This window comes from Carcharodon carcharias, chromosome 3, assembly GCF_017639515.1.
Source record: "Carcharodon carcharias isolate sCarCar2 chromosome 3, sCarCar2.pri, whole genome shotgun sequence".
In the NCBI taxonomy this organism is placed as follows: Eukaryota; Metazoa; Chordata; class Chondrichthyes; order Lamniformes; family Lamnidae; genus Carcharodon; species Carcharodon carcharias.
In genome coordinates, this window is record NC_054469.1 from 7,004,445 (window position 1) to 7,026,998 (window position 22,554).

General features: G+C 42.6%; 1 protein-coding gene across 1 annotated transcript in view; it reads left to right on the forward strand.

Moving 5' to 3' along the window:
- Positions 1 to 1,744: 1,744 nt before the first annotated feature.
- cyhr1 (cysteine/histidine-rich 1) overlaps positions 1,745 to 22,554 on the forward strand; it is a 131,465-nt gene continuing 110,655 nt past the window's right edge. Inside the window, exon 1 of the mRNA XM_041183314.1 lies at positions 1,745 to 2,034. Coding sequence (XP_041039248.1) covers positions 1,951 to 2,034 — 84 coding nt within the window. The 5' untranslated portion in view covers positions 1,745 to 1,950. The remainder of the gene's footprint in view (positions 2,035 to 22,554) is intronic.

The window sequence follows — 22,554 nt, forward strand, 5'->3', positions numbered from 1 at the left end:
GAGCTTCTGGCCCGGAGGCAGGGATACTGCCACTGCACCACAAGACCTATATATTTATACAGGCTTGTCCTGTATATTTTTTGTTATTCTTTAATGGGATATGAGCATTGCTGGAAATTGCCCTTGAACTGAGTGGCTTACTAGGCCATTTCAGTCATTCAGAAGGCAGTTAGCTAGTCAAAAGTCAACCACTCCATTGCTGTGATTGCTGGACATGTACCCCAGACTAGGTAGGGAGTGCAGATTCTCTTCCTTAAGGCTGATTAGTGAACCGAGTGGGTTTTTAACAACAATCGATGATAGTTTAATGCTCAACATTACTGAGACTAGCTTTCAATTCCAGATTTTATTAATTTAATTTAGCTGCAGTGGCAGCATTTGAACCCGTGTCCCCAGAGCATCAGCCTGGGCCTCTGGATTAAAACACTGGGGTGACCAAACGCAGACCGGGTGACTGCTTCACAGAACACCGCTGTTCATTGCATAAGCATGATCCTGACTTTCTGGTCACTTGCTATTTTTGCTCTCATGCCCAGATTTCTGTCTTCAACCTGCTGTAATGTTCCTGTGAAGCTCAACGCAAGTTTGAGGCACAGCACCTCATCTTCCAATTAGGCACTTTACAGCCTTCTGGACGCAACATCGGGTTCAACAACTTCGGACCATGAACTCTGTCCTCTATTTTGTATATTTTCCCCTAGTGCCAGTTTGTATCTTGTTCTCATGTTTTGCTATCAGACAACACTGACCTTTATTCTGCTATTAACACCTACTCTGGACCAATGTTTTGCTCCTTTACTACTACCATTCCCACTTGCCTTTTGTTCCATGGCATCTTTATCATTTAATCTTGCCCACCCTCTATCCTATCCCTGACCTTCCCTTTTTGCTCCACCTGACCTTCCCCGCCTTTTCAACAGCATAAAACCCATCATGTTCCTGCTTCTTTTGAGTTCCAAAGACTCAGTTTGGGCTCAAAACATTAACTCTGTCCCTCTCTCTGCAGATGCTGCTAGATCTGCTGAGTTTTTCCAGCACCTTTTAAAATTTCAGATCTCCAGCCCAGTGACATTAACACTAAACCACCGTCTCCCCACGAATTGTAGTAAAAATTACTTGTATGCACATGAATGAATGAAGAGAGTCTCCTTCTGCCGATCGGATGGAAGGATGGACCTTCAATTACGTCATGGCGTGTTAAATCTCCCCTCTCGGCCAATCAGAGCCGCAGGTTGGAATTGTCCAATCAGATCGCACCGATCTCGGGGGGTGGGTTCTTGACCGGCGGCTACCCACCGCCCCTCCTGCTAATAAGGCCGGCGGGGACTGGCGGCGCCGAGTAAGGCGGTTTCCCATTGGCGGGATGCGAATGGCGCGCGTCACAGAAGGAGGAGACGAAAAGAAGAAGAAAAACAAAGATGGCGGCGTGAGGCTGCGCTTTCCCCCCCCCCCTCCCCCCTCAAACCCGGGTCGGCAGCTCGTTTCTGGTCGAGCAGGAGGAGAGAAAGACACCATTTACCTCAGAAAATACATTTTAAACCGATTTTAAATTAAAACGATAGTTTTTTTTAAAGAAAATTTTGTGAGAGGCAAAAAAAATCACCAATTGTGGTTTTTTTCCCCCAGTTATATATATATAATATATATAAAAGAATTAAAATGTCGGCGGTGGAGGAGAGAGAGCCGGCGCCTGCGGCTTCCTCAGCGGCGGGAGGCGGAGGAGGAGCGGCGGCGGCGATGATGGCGGCGGCGGCTTCGGGCCCCTCCGACCCCCTGCACCCGGCAGCGGCGGCGGCAGCTGCGGCCCAGGAGCTGAACCACCCGGAGCTGGAGGAAGGGCCGAGCTCCAAGAAGCGGGCCCGGCTGGAGGCCGAGTCGGCGGCCGGCTCGGGTTCGGGCTCGGCGGCCGGCGGTGCGGCGGGCGGAGCGGCGGCCGGGGCCAAGGCCGGCATGGAGCACAAGCTGGAGGAGAGGCTGTACTCGGTGCTGTGCTGCACCGTCTGCCTGGACCTACCCAAAGCTTCAGTCTACCAGGTACACAAGCCGGTGGGTGGGTGGGTTAGGGGTGGGGCGGAGAGACCGGGGCCGGAGCGGTAAAGACTGTACCTGCAGTACCTCAACCACAAAATAACCATTAAATTCTCCGTACACCATTATAATCCCCTTCTCATCAATGTAGAAGGACTGGCTGTACCATCTGACTGGACTGTTCAGGTACTCAATGTGTGTGTGTGTTGTATTTTAAAACGTTATTTAATACATATTAGATATAAAATATTGTCATCATGGGGTTGCAACACTTCACAGAGCACTGTAAAAGATCATTTGGCAATATTGTGCGTGAGGCTTTGTACATACCTCTATGTGGTTATATTTTATAAATGTGATTGAGGTAATCACATGTAAAATGTGGTCACATAACTACATAATCATCTGTTTTTTTATACATATATATATATATATATATATATATATATGTGTGTGTGTGCGTGTATATAGATACGCTATTTAGACCCTGGGGGTTGTCTAAAGAGATGAGGGATGGGAGTTGGGATATTAATTAATTTTTCGACCAAAGCCGGCATCTTGACAATGAGCTTCATTCCTTGCAACTGTCGTCTGCCAAAGAGGCAGAATGAACCTACCCAGCATTTTGTGCCAGAATACAGGAAATCTCAGGAAAAGAAGACACTTTAGTGCCAATCCACAGCACAGTTTGATTAATTTTTCTTGCAGTTGTTACAAAAAGCAGTCTGTTCTTGACATTTAGGAGGAGAGCATCGTAATGTTACTGTTCTATGTAGCTTTACTGCTGGTTGTGATATTGGATCGAAAATGGTCATGGTCAATTCTCTGGGCCACTCACTCTAAACGAAAGTAAAGGATGTAATCAACATTTAACTTTATATTCTTTTGGTGGGTGACAGAGAAAGCTGAAGAATATTTCAGTCTGAGACTGATACCTCAAGGTTTACAACCTTACCTGTAACCCTTTATCATAGGCCCTTGATTATTCATTCTAAATGTATGTTATAAAGATAGTTTATGTTCTGGCTGAATTTGCAAAAAGACAGGTGTATTTCTCTGTAAATGTGTTTGTATTAATAAGGCATGTTGGGTTTACAGTAGTCATTGTAATAAACATCACATTTATGTAATCCCACTTTAAGCACAGCTGCTGTTTCTCTACTTATATGGATGTTCACAGTTCCCTTAATTAGATATTGATTCAGGGGCTTGATGTGTTGGGGAATCTATCCTTGACTGAGAACAATGTCACAGGCACAAAGCATTAGACTTTCAATTTACTGGAATATGAATTTAAACGGCCGTTTTTAAGGAGGAAGACAAGATTTTCTCTTCCTGAAAGAAGTGGGGAGAAATGTAAATCGAGGGAGCTTTTGCTTGTTTGTTGAGGTCGCTTCATTGGTACCCCTTGGTTTCGATCCTAACTGCAGCAATTCTGAAGCAGCACTGCATCAGACATTCTGAACACTTCATTACATGCCGTATTATTAACCCTGCTATACATGGCCACTTTGCAACAAAGCTCCATACCATCAAGAATGCAGTTATTTTATGTTTCTAAAAATCTTCAGTTTAAAAAAATGCTGTATAAATGGTTAAATTGTTCAGTTTGATCATTTTAAGAGGTTTCCAGCAAAAAAAAACTCCTCCTGTCTTATCATTTGGTGTGTGTGTGTTCTGTGCGCTTCTTGGCAATCCTCGTGATTGAAGTGTTAAACTAGTAACTGAATTGGAGGCAGGGCTGTATCTATGGGGGAAAGGAGGAAATGAAAGGAACTGTTACTGGGTTAGAAATGAACACCGATACTCCACACTGCAGTCAGAATGCCACCCCGTGATTGTGTGAAGCATTTCAGAGACAGAGGTGAAATAATGTAGGTGGAGAACTGGTTGCTTTCTAGAGATTTACTCAAGGCTTTTTTCTGTTCATTTATATGACACCTGCTGCACTACGTTTTACATTTAAATTGGAGGATCAGGTCGAGCATTTGTTTATATTTAGCCACTATGGTTGGTAAATTACACTCCCTGGAGGAGGACCTTGCATGATTTCTACCCTCTGCCCATCCCCCATCATTTATCTTCCATCTTACCTTCTCTAGATTTGACTAGAAAAAATTAAATTTAGTATTAACCTGTCTCAGTATTCTGTGTGCCGTTAGTTTGTTCATTGGATTATTGTACAATGAAGTTAGTGATGTAATTTAATTTCTGATGTCAAAGAGTTTGACATTGAACATGCAGGTGTGAATACCAATAAGTTGTGAAAATAAATTAAGAACTTGTGCTTAAAAATAGCTCAACAAAGCATTGCATTGTTATAATGGCAGTGTCCCAACTTTTGAGGATGATATTTGAAGTTTGACTGACCAACCATTTCATACAGTCACCCCATTAAAATATTCCTGAAAAGACCTCTGCAGCAAGCTATGATTCAAACAACCCTAAATACAGCTGGTCATTACTAGCGCCCTTGCCTTAGTCATTTTCTGGAGGAGCTCTGACATTTGCTGACAGCTGTCAGTAATTTCTTTTACTTTTTAAAAAAGTTAACCCAATGAGCTTTTATCGGATTGTACTTGGTTTGACGTCATGATGGAATGGAAAATGTGCATAAAGGATTCATTACAACATCTTGAATATAGCCTTTAATGTAACAATACATTTCAAGACGGTTCACAGGGGCATTATCAAACAGAATTTGACACCAAGCCACATTGGGATATAGTAGGACAGGTCAGAAGTAGGTTTTGATGTTTAGCCAGAGTTTGGGGTCCAGACGGCTGATGGCACACTGCCAGTGGTGAGCACAGGCAATTAGATGAATGTCCTCAACAACCTCCATTGGCACTGTGATCAAAGTCATCCTTCTTGTTTACGGATCCTTCAGTGGTTTTATTACTTCTGCAATCCACTCCAGTCACTCTCCTCTTCATGAAGTCCTGTGACTCTTCCATGCTGTCTTGCGTCACACCATGCAGAGCCTTTAGTCATCTACAACCCCGCTAAATTTTATGACGACACAAAGATAGGTAGGAAAGTAAGTTGTGAAGAGGCTGCAAGGAGGATTGGTTAAATGAGTGGGCAAGGATCTGGAAACTGGAGTATAATGTGGGCAAATGTGAAATTGTCCATTTTGGCAGGAAGAATAAAAAAGAAGCCCATTATCTAACTGGTGAGAGATTGCAGAGCTCAGATTCAGAGGGATCTTGGTTTCCTAGTGCATGAATCACAGAAGGTTAGTATGCAGGTACAACAAGTAATTAAGAAAGCTAATAGAATGTTATCATTTATTGTGAGGGGAATTGATTACAAAATGAGGGAGGTTATGTTCCAGTTGTATAGGGCACTGGTGAGACCATATCTGGAGTAGTAGCATGGGTCTTCTTATTTAAGGAAAGATGTAAATGCGTTAGAAGCAGTTCAGGGAAGGTTTACTAGGCTAATATCAGGAATGGGCGAGTTATCTTCTGAGGAAAGGTCAGGCAGGATAGGCTTGTACCACTGAAGATAAAAGAGTAAGAGGCGACTTGATTGAAACCTTTTAAGATCCCGAGGGTGGATGTGGGGAGGACGTTTCCTCTTATGGGAGAATCTAAAACTGGGGTCACTGTTTAAAAATACAGAGATGAGAATTTTTTTTCTGAGGGCCCTGAGCCTTTGGAACTCTCTTCCTCTAAAGGCAGTGGAAGCAGGGTCTTTGAATGTATTTTTAAGACACAGCTTGGTAAACAAGGGGGCGAAAGGTTACCTGGAGTAGGCAGGAATGTAGACCGGAGGTTACAATCGGATCAGCCATGATCGTATTGAATTGAGTGCAGGCTGAAGGGGCCAAGTGGCCTACTCCTACTCCTGCTTCTTGTTTGTATGTTAACCTCACTGTTCCTGACCATGCTTTCAGTCACCCCCACCAAACGTTTCTCAACTGCTCGATGCTCAGTTTCTCCTCTTGTGAAGCATTCTGTGACGTTCCTATGTTACAAGCACACAATTAAATGCACTTTGTCCAGATTTCATATAGAAAACAATGAGATGAACAGAATAAATCTTTATCTATGGTTAGCTGAGAACAGCAGGAACAAAATGATAATATTTGCATTAACCGAATGTTGTTATCCATCAGCATGCTATCTTTTATTTTACCATATGCAGCAACAATAACCTGCATTTATCTTGTGCCCTTAATGGAGAAAACGTCCCAAAGAACTTCACTTGATTATAATCTGACAAAAATTGGCATGAGCCAAAACAGCAGACATTGGTTGGAGGGAGTGGTTGACTAAAAGCTTGGCAAAAGAACTAAGTAGGTTGCTGAGGAAAGTATAGGTGGCCACTATTTTCAGTCCTGCTTGGATATACGAGAGGACTGGAGGATTGCAGATGTTATACTCCTGTTCAACTCACTAAGGCTCCTTCGACAGCACCTTCCAAACCCATAATCTCGATCACTAGAAGGACAAGGGCAGCAGATGCATGGGAACACCACCACCTGGAAGTTCCCCTCCAAGTCACTCACCATCCTGACTTGGAGATATATCGCTGTTCCCTCACTTTTGCTGGGTCAAAATCCTGGAACTCTCTTCCTAACAGCACTGTGGGCATACCTGCACCACTACAGTGGTTCACGCGGCAGCTCACCGCCATCTATTCGAGGGCAGTTGGGGATGGGCAATAAATGCTGGCCCAACCAGTGACACCCACATCCCATGAAGAGAAAAGCACACTTTAGGAAGGATGTCAAAGTCTTGAGAGTTACTAGATTTGTTAGAATGATACCAGGGATGAGGCACTTCAGCCACATGGAGAATGTATAAAGCCTAGGGGGGTGGTTCTTTGCAGAGAAAGTTCGTTGTGGGAGGTTGATACGTTAAACAAGGAGACATGGTATCCACTGGTAGGAGAACACAGATTTAAAATAATTGGCAAGAGACCAGAGGAGAGATGAGAATTTGTTTTTATGTGGAAAGTTTTCATCTGGGATTCACTGTTGATGGAACAAGTTTGATAGTAGCTTTCAAAAGGGAGTTGAATAAATACTTGCAAAGGAAATATTTGGAGGCCTGTGGGATAAATTAGTGGGCACTTTCCAAGAGTTGATACAGACGCAAAGGGCTGAATGAACCTCTGCGTTATCATTCTAAGATAAATGTGTTTTAAGAAGTTTCTTAAAGGTTTGGTGTGTGGAGCAGCAGGTAGATTTCAGCAAATTCTTGAGCTTGGGGCCTAGATGGCTAAAGGCACAACTGCCAAAAGTGGAGCCAAGGGAATAGGAATAAGGCCACATTTAAATGTAGAATTCTGGGAATGTTTTAGGGTTCAGAGGTTAGAGATAGGGGGGAACGAGACCATGAAGGCATGTGAATAATGCAATGCTAATTTTAAATTTGACGTTTTGCTGGACTGAGCAAAAGTAGGTCAGGGCACACGGGGTTGATGGTTCAGCAGATACCATACAGGCAGATATCTACCACTGTCACCTATATAACCTATTTTCATGTGCTCACCTCCATCTCAGTAGACTCTCTTCTCCATCATCATGCATTGTATTTCATACATGGACAAAAGCTTTGAACAGCTGTTTCTCTAGCTCAAAATACTTTAGAGCAACTGTTACTCTTGCAACACTCCATTTGAATGTGGCGACCAGTTTATTATGTTAGTGCTGTCTCTGTTCAGCGTGAACTGTTACAGTCTCAAATACCCCCTAGCGAAATGTTAGTTTGCTTGAATTGTTTGCCACCTTCCTTTTTGGTCACAGGATGAGACATTCAAGTAAATATTGACAGTAAAAGCTTGTCTAATTTTTAAATTCATTTATTTTGAGATATTTGCATAGGTGTGCCTTGTGGTGCAGTGGGTAGTATCCCTACCTCTGAGACAGAAGCACTGGGTCCAAATCCACTTGATGGCCTTGGAAGATGAGTTCATAACATGGTCAAACAGGTTGATTATCAACCGCAAATCTTTTCAGTATGTCTACAGCAGGCGATAAGAGCTGGAGAGCCTCCTGGTCAGCCAGAACCTGCAGAAAGCTATGTCAAATCACTGCAGTACTTTGCCAAACATAACCATGGAAGTCCGTGGTTGTCAATGCCCTCTTAGGGCATGGCATCTGAAGAGGGAGAAAGAGAGATTTGTACCCAGCAAGCACAGACTGTAGATTTCTTTTGAATAAAGTGGTTTTTTATTTTGTCTTATTTGCGTATTATAACTTTGAACACTGGACTCATGTTCAGCCATGTTATTTCGCATCCTGTGAAACCATTGGAATTTTCTTCGGTGAGCTTGTCACTAATGCTTATGGCATCACAATGCTTGTGATTATGCAATTATCAAAAAAGTGACACTTGCTAGTAAATCAAGCTGCAGGACTTTATTAGAAGAGCTATGTGTTTTTTGACAATTCCTGTGAATTGGGTCATGCTTCAGAACCACAGAGGAATGGGAGGGAAAAGCTAAGATAAATCCAAAAGTGGCATTTCTGTACAAAACAGGAATCTGTTATATTCAACAATATGTCCATTTACCACTATCAACAGCTGAAGGGAAAGCAGTATCGAGGGAGCGGGGGACATTTCTGCTGTCAGATGAACTGTCACTGTTTACACCGCCAAGCTACTGTGAGAATGGGGCTAGTTTTGATTAGCAGCACTGTAATATAAAAACAGCTCTTGTGCGTTTTTTGTAATACATTTAGAAGGGAAATGCTGTCTCATCATTCCTTTAGGTTAAAAGCTAAGAAGTATTATGGGTGGTACTTGGAGCTAATTATATGGAATTACGTGATGTTTACAGCACGAAAATAGACCATTCAGCCCAGCTATATTTATGCTCCAAACTAGTCTCTGCCCACTCAAATTTCCTCTTTCCACCCTGCCACTCCCCTCGCCCCCTTCTCCCTCATGTAAACATTAAGTATCCCCTTAAGTACGTCACTGCTCTGCTGCAACCACTCCCGCAGCAGGTTCCACATTCTCATCACGCTCTAGCAAAATCCCTGCTAAATTCTTGATTTGCCAGTGACCATATTTATACTCCCATGTCCTGGATTCACCCAGAAGTGAAAACAATTTCTCCACATTCACTCAATTGAATCCCTCCATTAGGTTTCTCCTCGGTCTTCTCTTTCCAAGGGAAAGGAACCCCAACCTGCTCAATCTTTCCTGATAGTTACATCCTTTCTATTTGGATAACGTCCTTCGAAATCTTTCCTCTGCTTTCTCCAATGTTTCAATATCCTTTTCTGTTTTAAGGTCATGAGGGATCTAGATGGAATAGAGAGAAATTGTTCCCATTGTAATGGGGTCTAGAATTGGAGGACAGAGGTTTAAGGTGTTTGGCAAAAGAATCAAATAACCACCCGCTGCGTAAAAAGGTTTATGATCTGAAGGCCTGGAGGCAGATTCAATCAGGGCTTTCAAAAGGGAGCTAGGTAAGTATTTGAAGGAAAAGCATTTGTAGGACTAAGGGAATGGCACTCCAGCAAGGATTTGATGGGCCAAATGACCACTACCTGTGCTGTCACCATTAAATGATTCTGTTGCTTCTGCACAATCTTTAAAAATCTAGCTTGCCTCTTTGCTCTGCACTCCAGCTCTGATGCTGAGCAGCAGCCATCACATAAAAAGATAAGAAATAGGAACAGGAGTAGGCCATTCAGCTCCTCAAGGCTGCTCTGCCACTTAGTAAGACTGACTCACCCAGTGCATATGTTTTAAGAATGGGATGTGTAAGAAGCACACCCCTCAAGCTGCAAAGAAGCTGCTGGATAGAGTGGGGGAAAGTTCTGTGATATTCGGTGCCACGACGATGAGTACTTTGCCAAGTAGGTGATCTTCGCTGTGAATCCAGATTGTGGGTGATGGTCTCTGATTGGGGAAGATGAGGAGAAATTGTTTCCAGAGACAGGGTTGTGGGGGTGGAGGAGAGTTGGTTGTTGCCGGATGTCTGTAACCAAAGATACAGATTTAAAATAATCTGCAAAAGAACCAGAAGTAAGATGAGAAGAAGTTCTCTTCACACAGCAAGTTATGATGATCTGGAATCCACTTCACGACATGATGGAAGCAGATTCAATAATCTCTTTTGAAAGAAATTGACTAAATTACTCGATGGGGGGAAAAATTGCAGCCTATGGGGCAAGAAGGGGAGTGGCTGTAATTGGTTAGCATTTTCAAAGATTCAACACAGATACAATGGGTCGTATAGCCTCCATCTTATTAATTCTTCCTGATTTCATTCTAGTGAATGTGTCCTATCTACAGTTCTAACGCACTTCGTATAATGGGGTGGCCAAAACTGTACTTCAACTGTGGTCTATACAATGTATTGCATTATACAGAATGAAGTGGTTTGGATGGGGTCACATAGGGGTGAGTATTTGAGTTTTTTTTTATTCGTGGATGTGGGCATCACTGGCTAGGCCAGCATTTATTGCCCAACCCTAATTGCTCTTGTTCAGCATTTAAGAGTCAACCACATTGCTGTGGATCTGGAGTCCCATGTAGGCCAAACCAGGTAAGGACGGCAGATTTCCTTCCCTAAAGGACGTTGGTAAACCAGACAGGTTTTTACCACAATCATCAATGGTTTTATGGTCATCTCCAGACTTTTAATTCCAGATTTTTATTGAATTCAAATCTCACTTTCTGCCATGGTAGTATTCGAACCCTGCCCCCCCCCCCCCGCCCAGAGCATTACCATGGGTCTCTGGATTACCAGTTCAGTGACAATACCACAATGTCACCACCCTCCCCTGCTGGTGTATCTGATCTACTGAATGCCAGACTCAATAATAACGAATGTATAAAGGGTTTTAAACTAAATAGTGGGTGTAAGGGATCAAATGTGGGAAGATCTTTTATAACGCAGTAGAGACAAGGTAAGAGAGGAAGGTATTAATATGGGAAATGATAAACAGAGTGAGACAGGAAAGGACAGAGCACAAGTCTAAGAGTAAACCAACAGATAAGGCTAGAGGTAACAAAAATAATGAAAGGACAGAACTTAAGTCTCTGTATTTGAATGCACATAGCATTTTGAAACAAAACAGATGAACTGATAGTGCGAATACAGATAAATAAGTACAATCTAATAGCCGTTTTAGAGACATGGCTACAGGATGGGATAGATTAGGACCTGAGTATTGAAGGGTATGTGACTTTTAGCGGGAATAGGAAGTTAGGAAAAGGTGGAGGGGTAGCTCTGTTAATTAATACGATATTAACAGAACAGAAAGGGATGCCTAAGTTCAGGAAATTGGAATATGGAAACAGCTTGGGTAGAGATGAGGAATGATAAAGGCAAGAAGTCATTTCTGGGAGCGGTGTACAGGTTGCTTAACAGTAATCACATGGTAAGATGGAGTATCAAAGAAGAAACAGTCAGAGCTTGTCAGAAAGGTATGGCGATTATCAAGGGAGATTTTAATCTACATACAGACTGGAATAATCAGATGGGCAAAGGTAGCCGAGATGACAAATTCAGGATAATTTCTTAGATCACGTTCTGGAACCAGCCGGGGAGCAGGCTATACGAGATCTGGTATTGTGCAATGAGATAGGGTTAATTAATGACCTCACGGTGAAAGCGCTCCTAGGTAGCAGCAATCATAAAATGATTGAATTTTACATCCAGTTTGAGGGGGAGAAGACTGGGTCTGTGACTAGTATGTTAAATGAAGGCAATTACGAGGCTGTGAAAGCAGAGCTAGTGAAAGTGAACAGGCAACTTAGATTAAGGGATAGGTTAACAGCGATGCAATGGCAGACATTTAAGGGGATATTTCAGAATACACAGAATAGATATATTCCAAAAAGAAAGAAAAATTCCAATGGGAGGATCCACCACCTGTGGTTAACTAAAGTTAAAGATAGTATCAAACTTATAAGCGTATAATTGTGCAAAGATGGGTGGCAGGTCAGAAGATTGGACAGAAAATAAAAAAACAGCAAAGAATGACTAAAAGATTAACAAGGAAGGAAAAATTAGAATACAAGAGAAAGCTAGCTAGAAGTATAAAGACAGATAGTAAGAGATCCTGTAGATATTTAAATAAGAAAAGAGTTAACAAAGTGAGTATTGATCCTATAGAAATTAAGTCTGGAGAATTAATAATGGAAATAAAGAGATGGCAGATGAATTGAACAGGTATTTTGCATCGGTTTTCACCATAGAGGAAACAAGTAACATCCCAAAAATAGCTGTAAATCAGAAAATCAGAGGAAGGAACTCAAGAAAATTACAATCACCAGGGAAGTGGTACTTGTCAACCGGCAGTTCCAACAATTTAAGTCCCTGGGTTCTGATGGATTTCTTCCTAGGATCTTAGAAGAGGCTAGTGAGATAGTTGTTGCATTGGTTTTAATTTTCCAAAATTCACTAGATTCAGGGAATGTTCCATTAGTTTGGAAAATAGCAAATGTAACTTTATTTGAAAGGGGAAGACAAAGCAGGAAATGTTAGCTGTTATTAAAGACGTTATAATAGGGCACTTAGATAAATTCAAACAGGCAGAGTGAACACGATTTGTAAAAGGGAAATCATGTTTAAGCAATTTACTGGAGTTCTTTGAAGAAGTAACAGGGGCTGTGGATAACGGGGAACCAGTGGATGTACTGTTCTTAGATTTTCAGAAGGCATTTGATAAGGTGCCTCATCAAAAGTTATTGAGGAAAATAAAAGCACATGGTATAGGGGGCAACATACTGGCATGGATAGAAGATTGGCTAGCTGACAGGAAAGAGAGTAAGCATAAGTGTCTCATTTTCTGGTTGGCAGATGTGACGAGTGGTGTGTCACAGGTATCAATGCTGGGACCTCAACATTTTACAATTGATGTAAATGATTTGGATGAAGGGACCAAAGATATGGTTGCTAAATTTGCTGACAACGCGTAGGTAGGAAAGTAAGTTGTGTAGAGGACGTAAGGAGGCTACAAAAAGATAGGTTAGTTGAGTGGGCAATGACCTGGCAAACAGTATAATGTAGGAAAATGTGAGGTTGACCATTTTGGCAGGATGAATAAAAAAGAGGCATAAGATCTAAACAGTGAAAGATTGTAGAGCAGTGTGATCTGGGTGTCCTAGTGCATGAATTGCAAAAGGTTAGTATGCAAGTGCAGCAAGTAATTAGCAAAGCTAATAGAATGTTGTTTATTGTGAGGGGAATTGAATACAAAAGTAAAGAGTATGCTTCAAATATACAGAGCCCTGGTGAGACCGCATCTGGATACTGTATATGGTATTGGTCTCTTTATTAAAGGAAAGATGTAAATGCATTAGAAGCAGTTCAGAGAAGTTTACTAAACTAATACCAGGAATGGGCAGGATGTCCTGTGAGGAATGGTTGGGCAGGCTAGGCTTGAATCTGCTGGAGTTTAGAAGAGTAAGAGGTGACTTGATTGAAACAAAAGATCCTGAGGGGACTTGACAGGATAGATATAGAGAGGATGTTTCCTCTTGTGGGAGAATCTAGAACTTGGGGTCACTGTTTCACCCATTTACGACAGATATGAGGAAATATTTTTCTGAAGGTTGAGACACTTTGGAATTCCTTCCTCAAAAGGTGGTTGAGGCAGAGTCCTTGAATATTTTTAAGGCAGAGGCAGATAGATTCTTGATAAGCAAGGGGGCGAGTGGCTATTGGGGTTAGGCAGGAATGTGAGATTAAAATCTGATCGGCCATGATCTTTATTGAGTGGCGGGGCAGGCTCAAGGGGCCAAGTGGACTCCTCCTAATTCATATGTTGGTATGTAGTAAAATGCCCCAAGGGTCTTAACAGAAGTATTATAAGCCATGTGGGGTATTAGGCCAGGTGAACAAAGGAGAGGTTTTAAGGAGGGCATTAAAGGAGGAGAGAGAAGCCGAGAGAATTCCAGAGCTCTAGGGCCCAGGCAGCTGAAGGCACAGCTGTCAGTGGAGTGAGAGGATGTTCTAAAATCACTGCATTAAAGTAAGAAGAGTGATAGCAAACAATTTGCAGAATTTAGGTTGACTGTCAAGTTGGCAGCCAGTCTGTGAAATTCATCACTTGAGTGTAAAGAACTATATGTACGTCACAAGGATGTGCGCTGTAAACAATACCCACTGTAATCTCTTCAATTCAGAATGCCCAGGCCATTTCTGGATTTTGGAATTTTCTGGATTATAGAATTACGTCTGTCTGCCTGACCACAAGTGTGTGAACTAGAAAACACCGCAGATAGAAATATTTAGCTGAAGGTGAAAAATAATATAAAGCAGTAATAAAAATAGTTTTACTTGTCCAAATACAGTATCTTCCATGTTTCCACTACTGTACTAAATTGATGCCCTGATTTGCTGGGGTTGTCTTTAAAAAAAAAAATGTATAATTCTGGACAGTCCATTTCTGAACAATAGATTTCCAGACTGGAGAGCTTATAGTTTAATAGGATTGGGGGAAGTAAGTGATTGTTGAATCATCGTTTACCAAGTGATGAAGTAATTAATAGTAAGCGGGCTGCTGGGTGAAGATCTCCAGGTTATTATATTGGGATTTAAAAAAGATTGGGACAGACTTTAATTTGTCAAACTTTGATCTTCAGCCACAAACAGATTTAACCATTGGTGAAGATACCAGGAAGAGCAATCATAGGCATTGTATTCTAGTGATTATGGCACTGGGAAGAGCAACAGCTGGTGCCACTCTTCTAGTGATTATGCAGAGCCTGAGTGTTCAAATCCCAACATATCAAGTAATGGCCACCTATCGCTGGCCTTCCATCCAGCTTCACCCCCTTTCCTATAGTTTCCAATATTGTAACAGTGACTACACTTCAAAAGTGCTTAACTACCTGTAAAGTGCTTTGGTTTTGAAAGGTGCTATACAAGCACAAAACTGAGTTTATTATTGGGAGTTGCAATAGAAAAGATTTATAGGTGTGCTGGAAAGGGAGTGAGCTGTGAGCAAAGAAACTTGAGCTGCATTTCCCAGAAAGGGGGAGAGAAATCATTTTAAATATGGAGAATATTAAATGGCATTGACCCTGAATATTGCTTTAGACTGAGCCAGAAAAATAGATCAGATATTAGCACAAACTTTGCTCCAGGCATTTACCAGAATCATCTGCTAGACAGCAATAGTGGCTGTAGTTGGCCGTTGAAGGCCATACTGGCTGAGAAGCCAGTTATCACCCTTGGCTTTTCTTGTGTCTTTAACTTTCACAGACTGGGGGTCAAACCTGGGGTCTTCCCATTTTTGCGGCACTGTCCCTCTCAGGGCATCATTGTTCAACCAAAGATTTTGAGCAATGTGAATAAGTGTGAAGTTATCCACTTTGGTAGAAAAAACAAAGGCAGAGTACTTCTTAAATGGTGAGAGGTTGAGAAGTGCTGATGTCCAAAGGGATTTGGGTGTTCTTGTTCATAAGTCACTAAAAGCAAGCATGCAGATGCAGCAAACAATTAGGAAGGCAAATTGCATGTTGGCCTTCATGGCAAGGGGATTTGAGTACAGGAGTAGCGATGACTTAACTTGTATAGAGTCTTGGTGAGACTGCACCTGGAGTATTTTGTATAGTTTTGGTCTCCTTACCTAAAGAAGGATACACATGCCATAGGATTGCAACAGAGGTTCAGACTAATCCCTGGATGGCAAGGTTGTCTTATGAGGAGAGATGGAGGAAACTTGGCCCATATTCCCTCCATCAGGCTTGTCCGGTGTACGGCCCGCGAAGCCCCTCCATGTGGCCCCTGGAGCAAGTTTCCAGAATGCTGGTCAAACAGGTTATTTCAATGGAAGATTTTGCATGGAGTTGCTTCTCCAGTCACTAGCCATTTCTCTCCCGCGCTTGCTGCTGATAGGCTCACTAGGCAACTGTGACTGGAGGAGCAATGGAGCCCAGTGTGTGGTGGCGGGCGGGGGTTGATGGTGAGAGAATACGAAGGGAGAGGGAGAGTGTGTGTCCATAACTTTGTTTCACTTGCAGTATAAGGGTTCCCATTCACCTTTACCGCACACACCATTTTGCACATTCATCCACTTTCACAATGGGTAAGGGTGAATGAGTGAGCACCCTGAGACTGAGAGTGAACCAGGCATACACAAACACACACCCTATTATTACTCTTTTTTTGCTCAGCAAGTTGTTTCTTTTCATACCTTAATTTTATTTTTAAATTCATATTAATTGTGCCAAAGCTCATCCTTCCGAAGTTTTCTCATCAGCCCTTTGAGGGAGGAAAAGTTTGACCCCCCCCCCCCCACCAAAAAACACATGTGAAAAGGCTGGACAAGTCTGCCCTAGAGTCTAGAAGAATGAGAGGTGATAGAATTGAAACTTACATATTTCTTGCAGGGTGTGATAGGGTAGATTTAGGTAGGATGTTTTCCCTGGCTGGTGAGTCTAGAACCAGGGAACGCAGTCGCAGAATAAGGGGCAGGCCATTTAAGACTGAGATGAGAAGGAATCTTTTGCTCAGAGAGGTGCATCTTTGGGATAGTGTCCCCAAAGTGCTGTGGAAGCTCAATTGTTCAAGACAGAAATGAATAGATTTCTGGATACCAATGACACCCAAGGGACATGAGGATAAAGGGGAAAATTGGTGTAGAGGTGGATGATCAGCCAAGATTTGTTTGAATGGTGGAGCAGGCTCAATGAGCCAAATGGCCTACTCCTCCTATGTTCCAGTTCCCCCCTCTCTGTACATACACAGCATTATTCTCCAAATTATATTCGTATATGGGTGAAGTAAAGGGTTTAAGGAATTGTGCAACTTTAACATTCATTTTTTTTGTGTGAGAGGCTGTGGAGGAAAGGTTTAAAAGACATTTCAGTATGTTGGCCTTTTACCCTAACCTGGCAGATTTTAAAAAGTGACAAATCAAATTTGCAGATTTGTAAATAAAGCCCTATGGCATTCGGTAGGAATATTAATGGAAAAACTTGTACACTGGGTGCCACATTCAGCCTCATGCCTAGTGTCTGTGTGGTGGGCAAGATGATGAGAGTAACTCCCCCTTTTTAAAATTTTTTAATAAAAGCTTAGAGTCCTGAAATAACAATGGCATTTTTAAAATTCATTCATGGGATGTGGGCATCACTGGTGAGGCCAGCATTTACTGCCCATCCCTAATTGCCTTGAGAAGGTGGTGGTGAGCTGCCTTCTTGAACCGCTGCAGTCCACATGGTGTAAGTACACCCCATTGCTGTTGGGGAGGGAGTTCCAGGACTTTGACCCAGCGACAGTGAAGGAATGGTGATATATTTCCAAGTCAGGATGGTGAGTCTAGGAGGGGAAATTTCAGGTGGTGGTGTCTGCTACCCTTGTCCTTCTGGATGGTAGCGGTCATGCGTTTGGAAGGTGCTGTTTAAGGAGGCTTGGTGAGTTTCTGCAGTGCATCTTGTAGATGGTACACATTGCTGCCACTATGCATCGGTGGTTGAGGGAGTGAATGTTTGTGGATGGGATTCCAATCAAGTGGGCTGCTTTGTCCTACATGGTGTTGAGCTTCTTGAGTGTTGAAGCTGCACTCATCCAGGCAAGCAGAGAGTACTCTATTACACTTCTGACTGTACCTTGTTTATGGTGGACAGGCTTTGGGGAGTTAGGGGATGAGTTACTCGCTGCAGGATTCCCAGCATCTGACCTGCTCTTGCAGCCACAGTATTTATATGGCTGGTCCAATTCAGTTCCTGGTCAATGGAACCCCCCAGGATGTTGTTAGTGGGAGATTCAGTGATGGTGAGGCCATTGAATGTCACGGTGATGGTTAGATTCTCTCTTGTTCAAAATGTTAATTGCCTAGCACTTGTGTGGCACGAATGTTACTTGCCACTTGTCAGCCCAAGCCTGGATATTGTCTAGGCCTTGCTCCATTTGGACAGTTCTGTCGAAGGGTCATGAGGACTCGAAACGTCAACTCTTTTCTTCTCCGCCGATGCTGCCAGACCTGCTGAGTTTTTCCAGGTAATTCTGTTTTTGTTTTCCATTTGGACATGGCCTGCTTCAGTATCTAACTCGTTGCGAATGGTGCTGAACATTCTACAATCAGCGAACATCCCTATTTCTGACCTTTTGATGGAAGGAAGATCATTCATGAAGCAGCTGTTCCAGGACATCACTGCAGGAGTTCCTCACAGGTGTGCGCTTGGCCCAACCTGTGAGGAACTCCTGCAGTGATGTCCTGGAACTGAGATAATTGACCTCCTACAACCACAACATCTCTCTTTGTGCTACGTATGACTCCAACCATCAGAGAGATTACCCTCTGATTCCTGTTGACTCCAGTTTTGCTAGGGCTCCTTGATGCCACCCTCTGTCAAATGCTGCCTTGATATCAAGGGCAGTCACTCTCACCTCACCTTTGAAGTTCAACTCTGTTGTCCATGTTTGAACCTAGGCTGTAATGAGGTTAGGAGCTGAGAGATTCTGGCAGAACCCAAACTGAGCGTAAGTGAGCAGGTTATTGCTAAGCAAGTGCTGTTGATGACCTTGTCCATTACTGACGATCAGGAGTATATTGACTGGGCTGGATTTGTCCTGCTTTTTGTGTACAGGACCTACCTGGGCAATTTTCCGTATAGCTGGGTAGATGCCAGTGTTGTAGTTGTACTGGAACAACTTGGCTAGGGGCGCATCAAGTTCTGGAGCACAAGCCTTCAGTACTATTGCTGGAACATTGTCAGGGCCCAGAACCTTTGCAGTATAAGTGATTTTGTACTGTGGATATCTCCAGATCTGGAATGCGATTGAGACTGGGAGTAGCCAGTGTGATAAAGGATACCCCCGATTTTGGCACCAGAATTTCTGTTAAATTGATGCCCAGATTACGTCTATCAAATTGTCCCTGGTTTTGTAACATTGACGCTACTTTTCATCATCAATATACTAACAGTTTATAAAAACAGAAAATGCTGGAAAGACTCAGGAGGTTTGGCAACACCTGTGGAGAGAGAAACAGAGCTAATGTTTCGAATCCGTATGTCTCTGAAGAAGTCATACGGACTCTAAATGTTAACTCTGTTTTTCTCTCTACAGATGCTTCCCGACCTCCTGAGTTTTTCCAGCATTTTCTGTTTTACTTTGCTTTTATACTAACAGTTTATCATTGTGTCAGTGTACTCTTATTTCAGCACCTCCAATTACTTGGGCGTTCTGGCAACGCAAGTATTGTGCAGCTCAATATTGTAAATACAACTTCAATTTGGGCAGACAAAATCTTGAATTGTGATGCTGAATTTTCCTTTTACGCAGCATGCCAGCATCAACGCTGTGGTTAGCCATACACTAGTGACATTTGTTACTGTTTATCTAGACTTCCTTTTCAGTTTATTACCGTCATTATAATGCATTGACCCCAGCTGGCTCTGTTTTAGTTTTTTTGTAGCAGCTTCAGGTCACCCTCATTTTGTACCACTTCTGTCCAAGTTGATGGAATGGCAGCCTGCTCTCAGATTTCAACTACCCTCTGAACAGCTGCTACAGTCTGGGACTGCGTGTCCTTTCTGATTTTATTCCTGGAGGCACATCTGGCTTCTGCTCACTGTCTTCCCTCAATACCTTGTCCCTGAAAATACCTGCCTCTTGAGCCCATGACCTCAAGTCAAGAGTAAGTCCCACTCCAGGGTCTTGAGTACATAATCCAGGCTGACATTCCAATGCAGGTACTGTCCATGTATGTAGAGCTTTTTAATGTAGTAAGATGTCTTAAGGCACTTTAGGGCTGTTATCAAATAAAATTTGACACCAAGTTACATAAGGAGATTAGGACAGGAGCTGAAAAGTATGATCAGAGTTGGGTTTTAAGGAATGCCTGAAATGAGGAATGAGGGGCAGAGAGATTTAAGTGTGCGTGCCAGGGAAGTACTTAAGACGCTTGATAAACTGCAATTCGTGAGAGTGAGGGCCGAGAAAGAAGGAGAAGGTACTGAACAGCAGACCAATAGTAATATTTGGTTACTATTTTAATTTGTTTACGCTCTTGAGTTCCAAGAAAGTTGACAGCTCTGCACTATTGACGGCACTGTTCTTAGAAGGAAAAGTGATGGCTCAGTATTGGTTTCTAACAAAATTTTATATCCAGGGGTATTAATCAGGCTGCAAAATAAACTTCTTTGGATGTGAATGCCAGCCCAAGCATTCGATTCAGCTCCTAGAGTTTCACGGCTAAGAGTTTGAGAATAATGTAGCAACATGCAGTTTGCCTGCTGACCTTCTTTCCTTAAAAGATAGAATGCAGCCAGTAGTAACTATGACAACATCTTAAGAGCTTTCATCTCCCTGGGCTTGGGCTGTTAAAGGTGCCATTGCTGTCTGCAATTAGACTGCCTTAGAGCTGCATTAGATGATAAATAGTAACATAACCGTGTAACAGTAATGATTTTGGCTTGCAGTGAAAGGAAATTGCTATTAACTCATAAAACAGAGTCTTTCAGAGGCTGGACCTACATTCTTGTGGATGATGTAAGAGTTGCCAGGTAGTAATAGGGGTGCTAAAATTGGAGGGGGGGATATCAGTCAGTGTTGGTATTTAGGAAGCCCTGCTGGAAACTGGGGCTGTGAATGTTGGGTGAGGATTACATGTGGCTCTTGTGTTTCTGCTCATGATTGAGGCTGTTGAGGCTTGGGCATGAGTAATGCACGCTAAGGCAAAGTATCAGAATGTTTCCAAGCTCTGGCAGAGGTTAGGCAGTCTGAATAATCGTACCGTTTCTGTACAACCTCAGATTTAGAAATGAAATCCAGGGCAAATTGATAGCCACTTAGACATATGTGGATTAATTAAGGAGAGCCAGCATGCATTTGATAAAGGTAAATTGTGTATAACTAGAGCTTTTTTGATGAGATTACAGAGAAGTGATGAGGATAATGCAGTTGATGTGATGTACATGGACTTCCAGAAGGTTTTTAGTGCCAGCACAGTTGAAGTTCATGGAATGAAGGACAGTGGCAGCATGGATGTGAAATTGGCTGAGTTAGGGAAATACAACTAGTGAACAGCTTTTTCAGACTGGAGGATGGTGTTCCCAAGGGATTGGTATTGCGATCACTGCTTTTCTTGACCTAATTAAAGACCTTGACTTGGTGAACAGGCCACAATTTCAAAATTTATAACTGACACAACACTTGGAAGTGTTGTGAACTGTGAAGAGGATATTGATAGGTTTCAAAAGGATATGGGGAGGCTGGCGGAATGGGCAGATAGGCAGCAGATGAAATTTAATGCAGAGATGTGTGAAGTGATACATTTCAGTAGAAAGGATTAGGTGAGGCAATGTTTTTTTTAAAGAAGGATGCAATGAATCAGGTGGGAGGGTCGAGAGGGAAAAGTAGAAAGTAGTTAAAAAATAACTTGGGAACATGGGATTTACAAATGGAGGCATAGAATACAAAAGCAAGGAAGATATGGTGAACATTCATCAAACAATGATTCAACCTGAACTGGAATATTGTGTCCAACTCTGAGCACCACACTTTAGAAAGGATGTGAAGGCTTTAGTGTGTGATTCCAGGGATGAGGGTCTTCAGTTAGTGGATAGGTTGGAGAAGCTGGGATAGTTCTTAGAGAAGAGAGGGTTAAGAGGAGATTTGATAGAGGCGCTCAAAATCATGGGCCTGGACAGAGTGGATAGAGAGAAACTGTTTTTGCCTGAGGGGTCAAGAACTAGAGGACACAGATTTAAGATGACAGCAAAAGAAGCGATGGCAACATGGAAACATTTTTACGCGATGAGTGGTTATGATCTGGAATTCATTGCCTGAGTGTGGTGGAGGCAGGTTCAATTGTGGCTTTCAAAAGGGAATTGGATAAGCACCAGATAGAAGATTTGCAGGGCTGATGAGAGAGGGCAAGGAGATGGGTCTAGCTAAATTGCTCATACAAGGGGCTGACACATGTTTGACAGCCCGAATAACCGTGTCTGTGCTATAACTATTCCATGACTTATGATTCTGACCATCTGATGAGGCAATGCAATGAAGTTGTGATCACCTTGTAGCAGCACAGAACTATTGAACAGTGAGCCGGAGAGGCAGGGAACCTGGAACATTGAGGGAGTAACGTTGCTGAGGGGTCACCTCTTGCAATAAGAACAGGCCTGTTACTGGGACTGGAAAGGGTGAATTCCAGTCAGTTTTGGTGACTGCAGTAGCTAGGTTATACTTGCTGTATTAAGTTTAAGATCACTACAGATCCTGGCACGAACCTGCAATTTTGAATATGTATAGTGACTCCACACACCACTAAGCTTCATAAACTGCCTCCATTCATGGTTCAGCATTTCAAACCCATTTAACTATTTTAGAATGGAGCAAATGTAATTTTAGTTAATCTCCCCTCTGTGACATGGTGATTGCTTAAGTCATGGGTGATTTTCTTCTAGGTTAATTATTCTATGGCATCCCTTGTGCTTTGGACATAGGTATATGAGTGGACCATTTAAGCCTTCAGAGATGTGTGACCAGCCCCAAAGAGAAAAGAGGGAAAAATCATACCTTTTAATTCAGAGATTGGGCTCTGGTTTTGGGAACTATAGTTCTCAGCGGGCCCCGGTGGCCTGTATG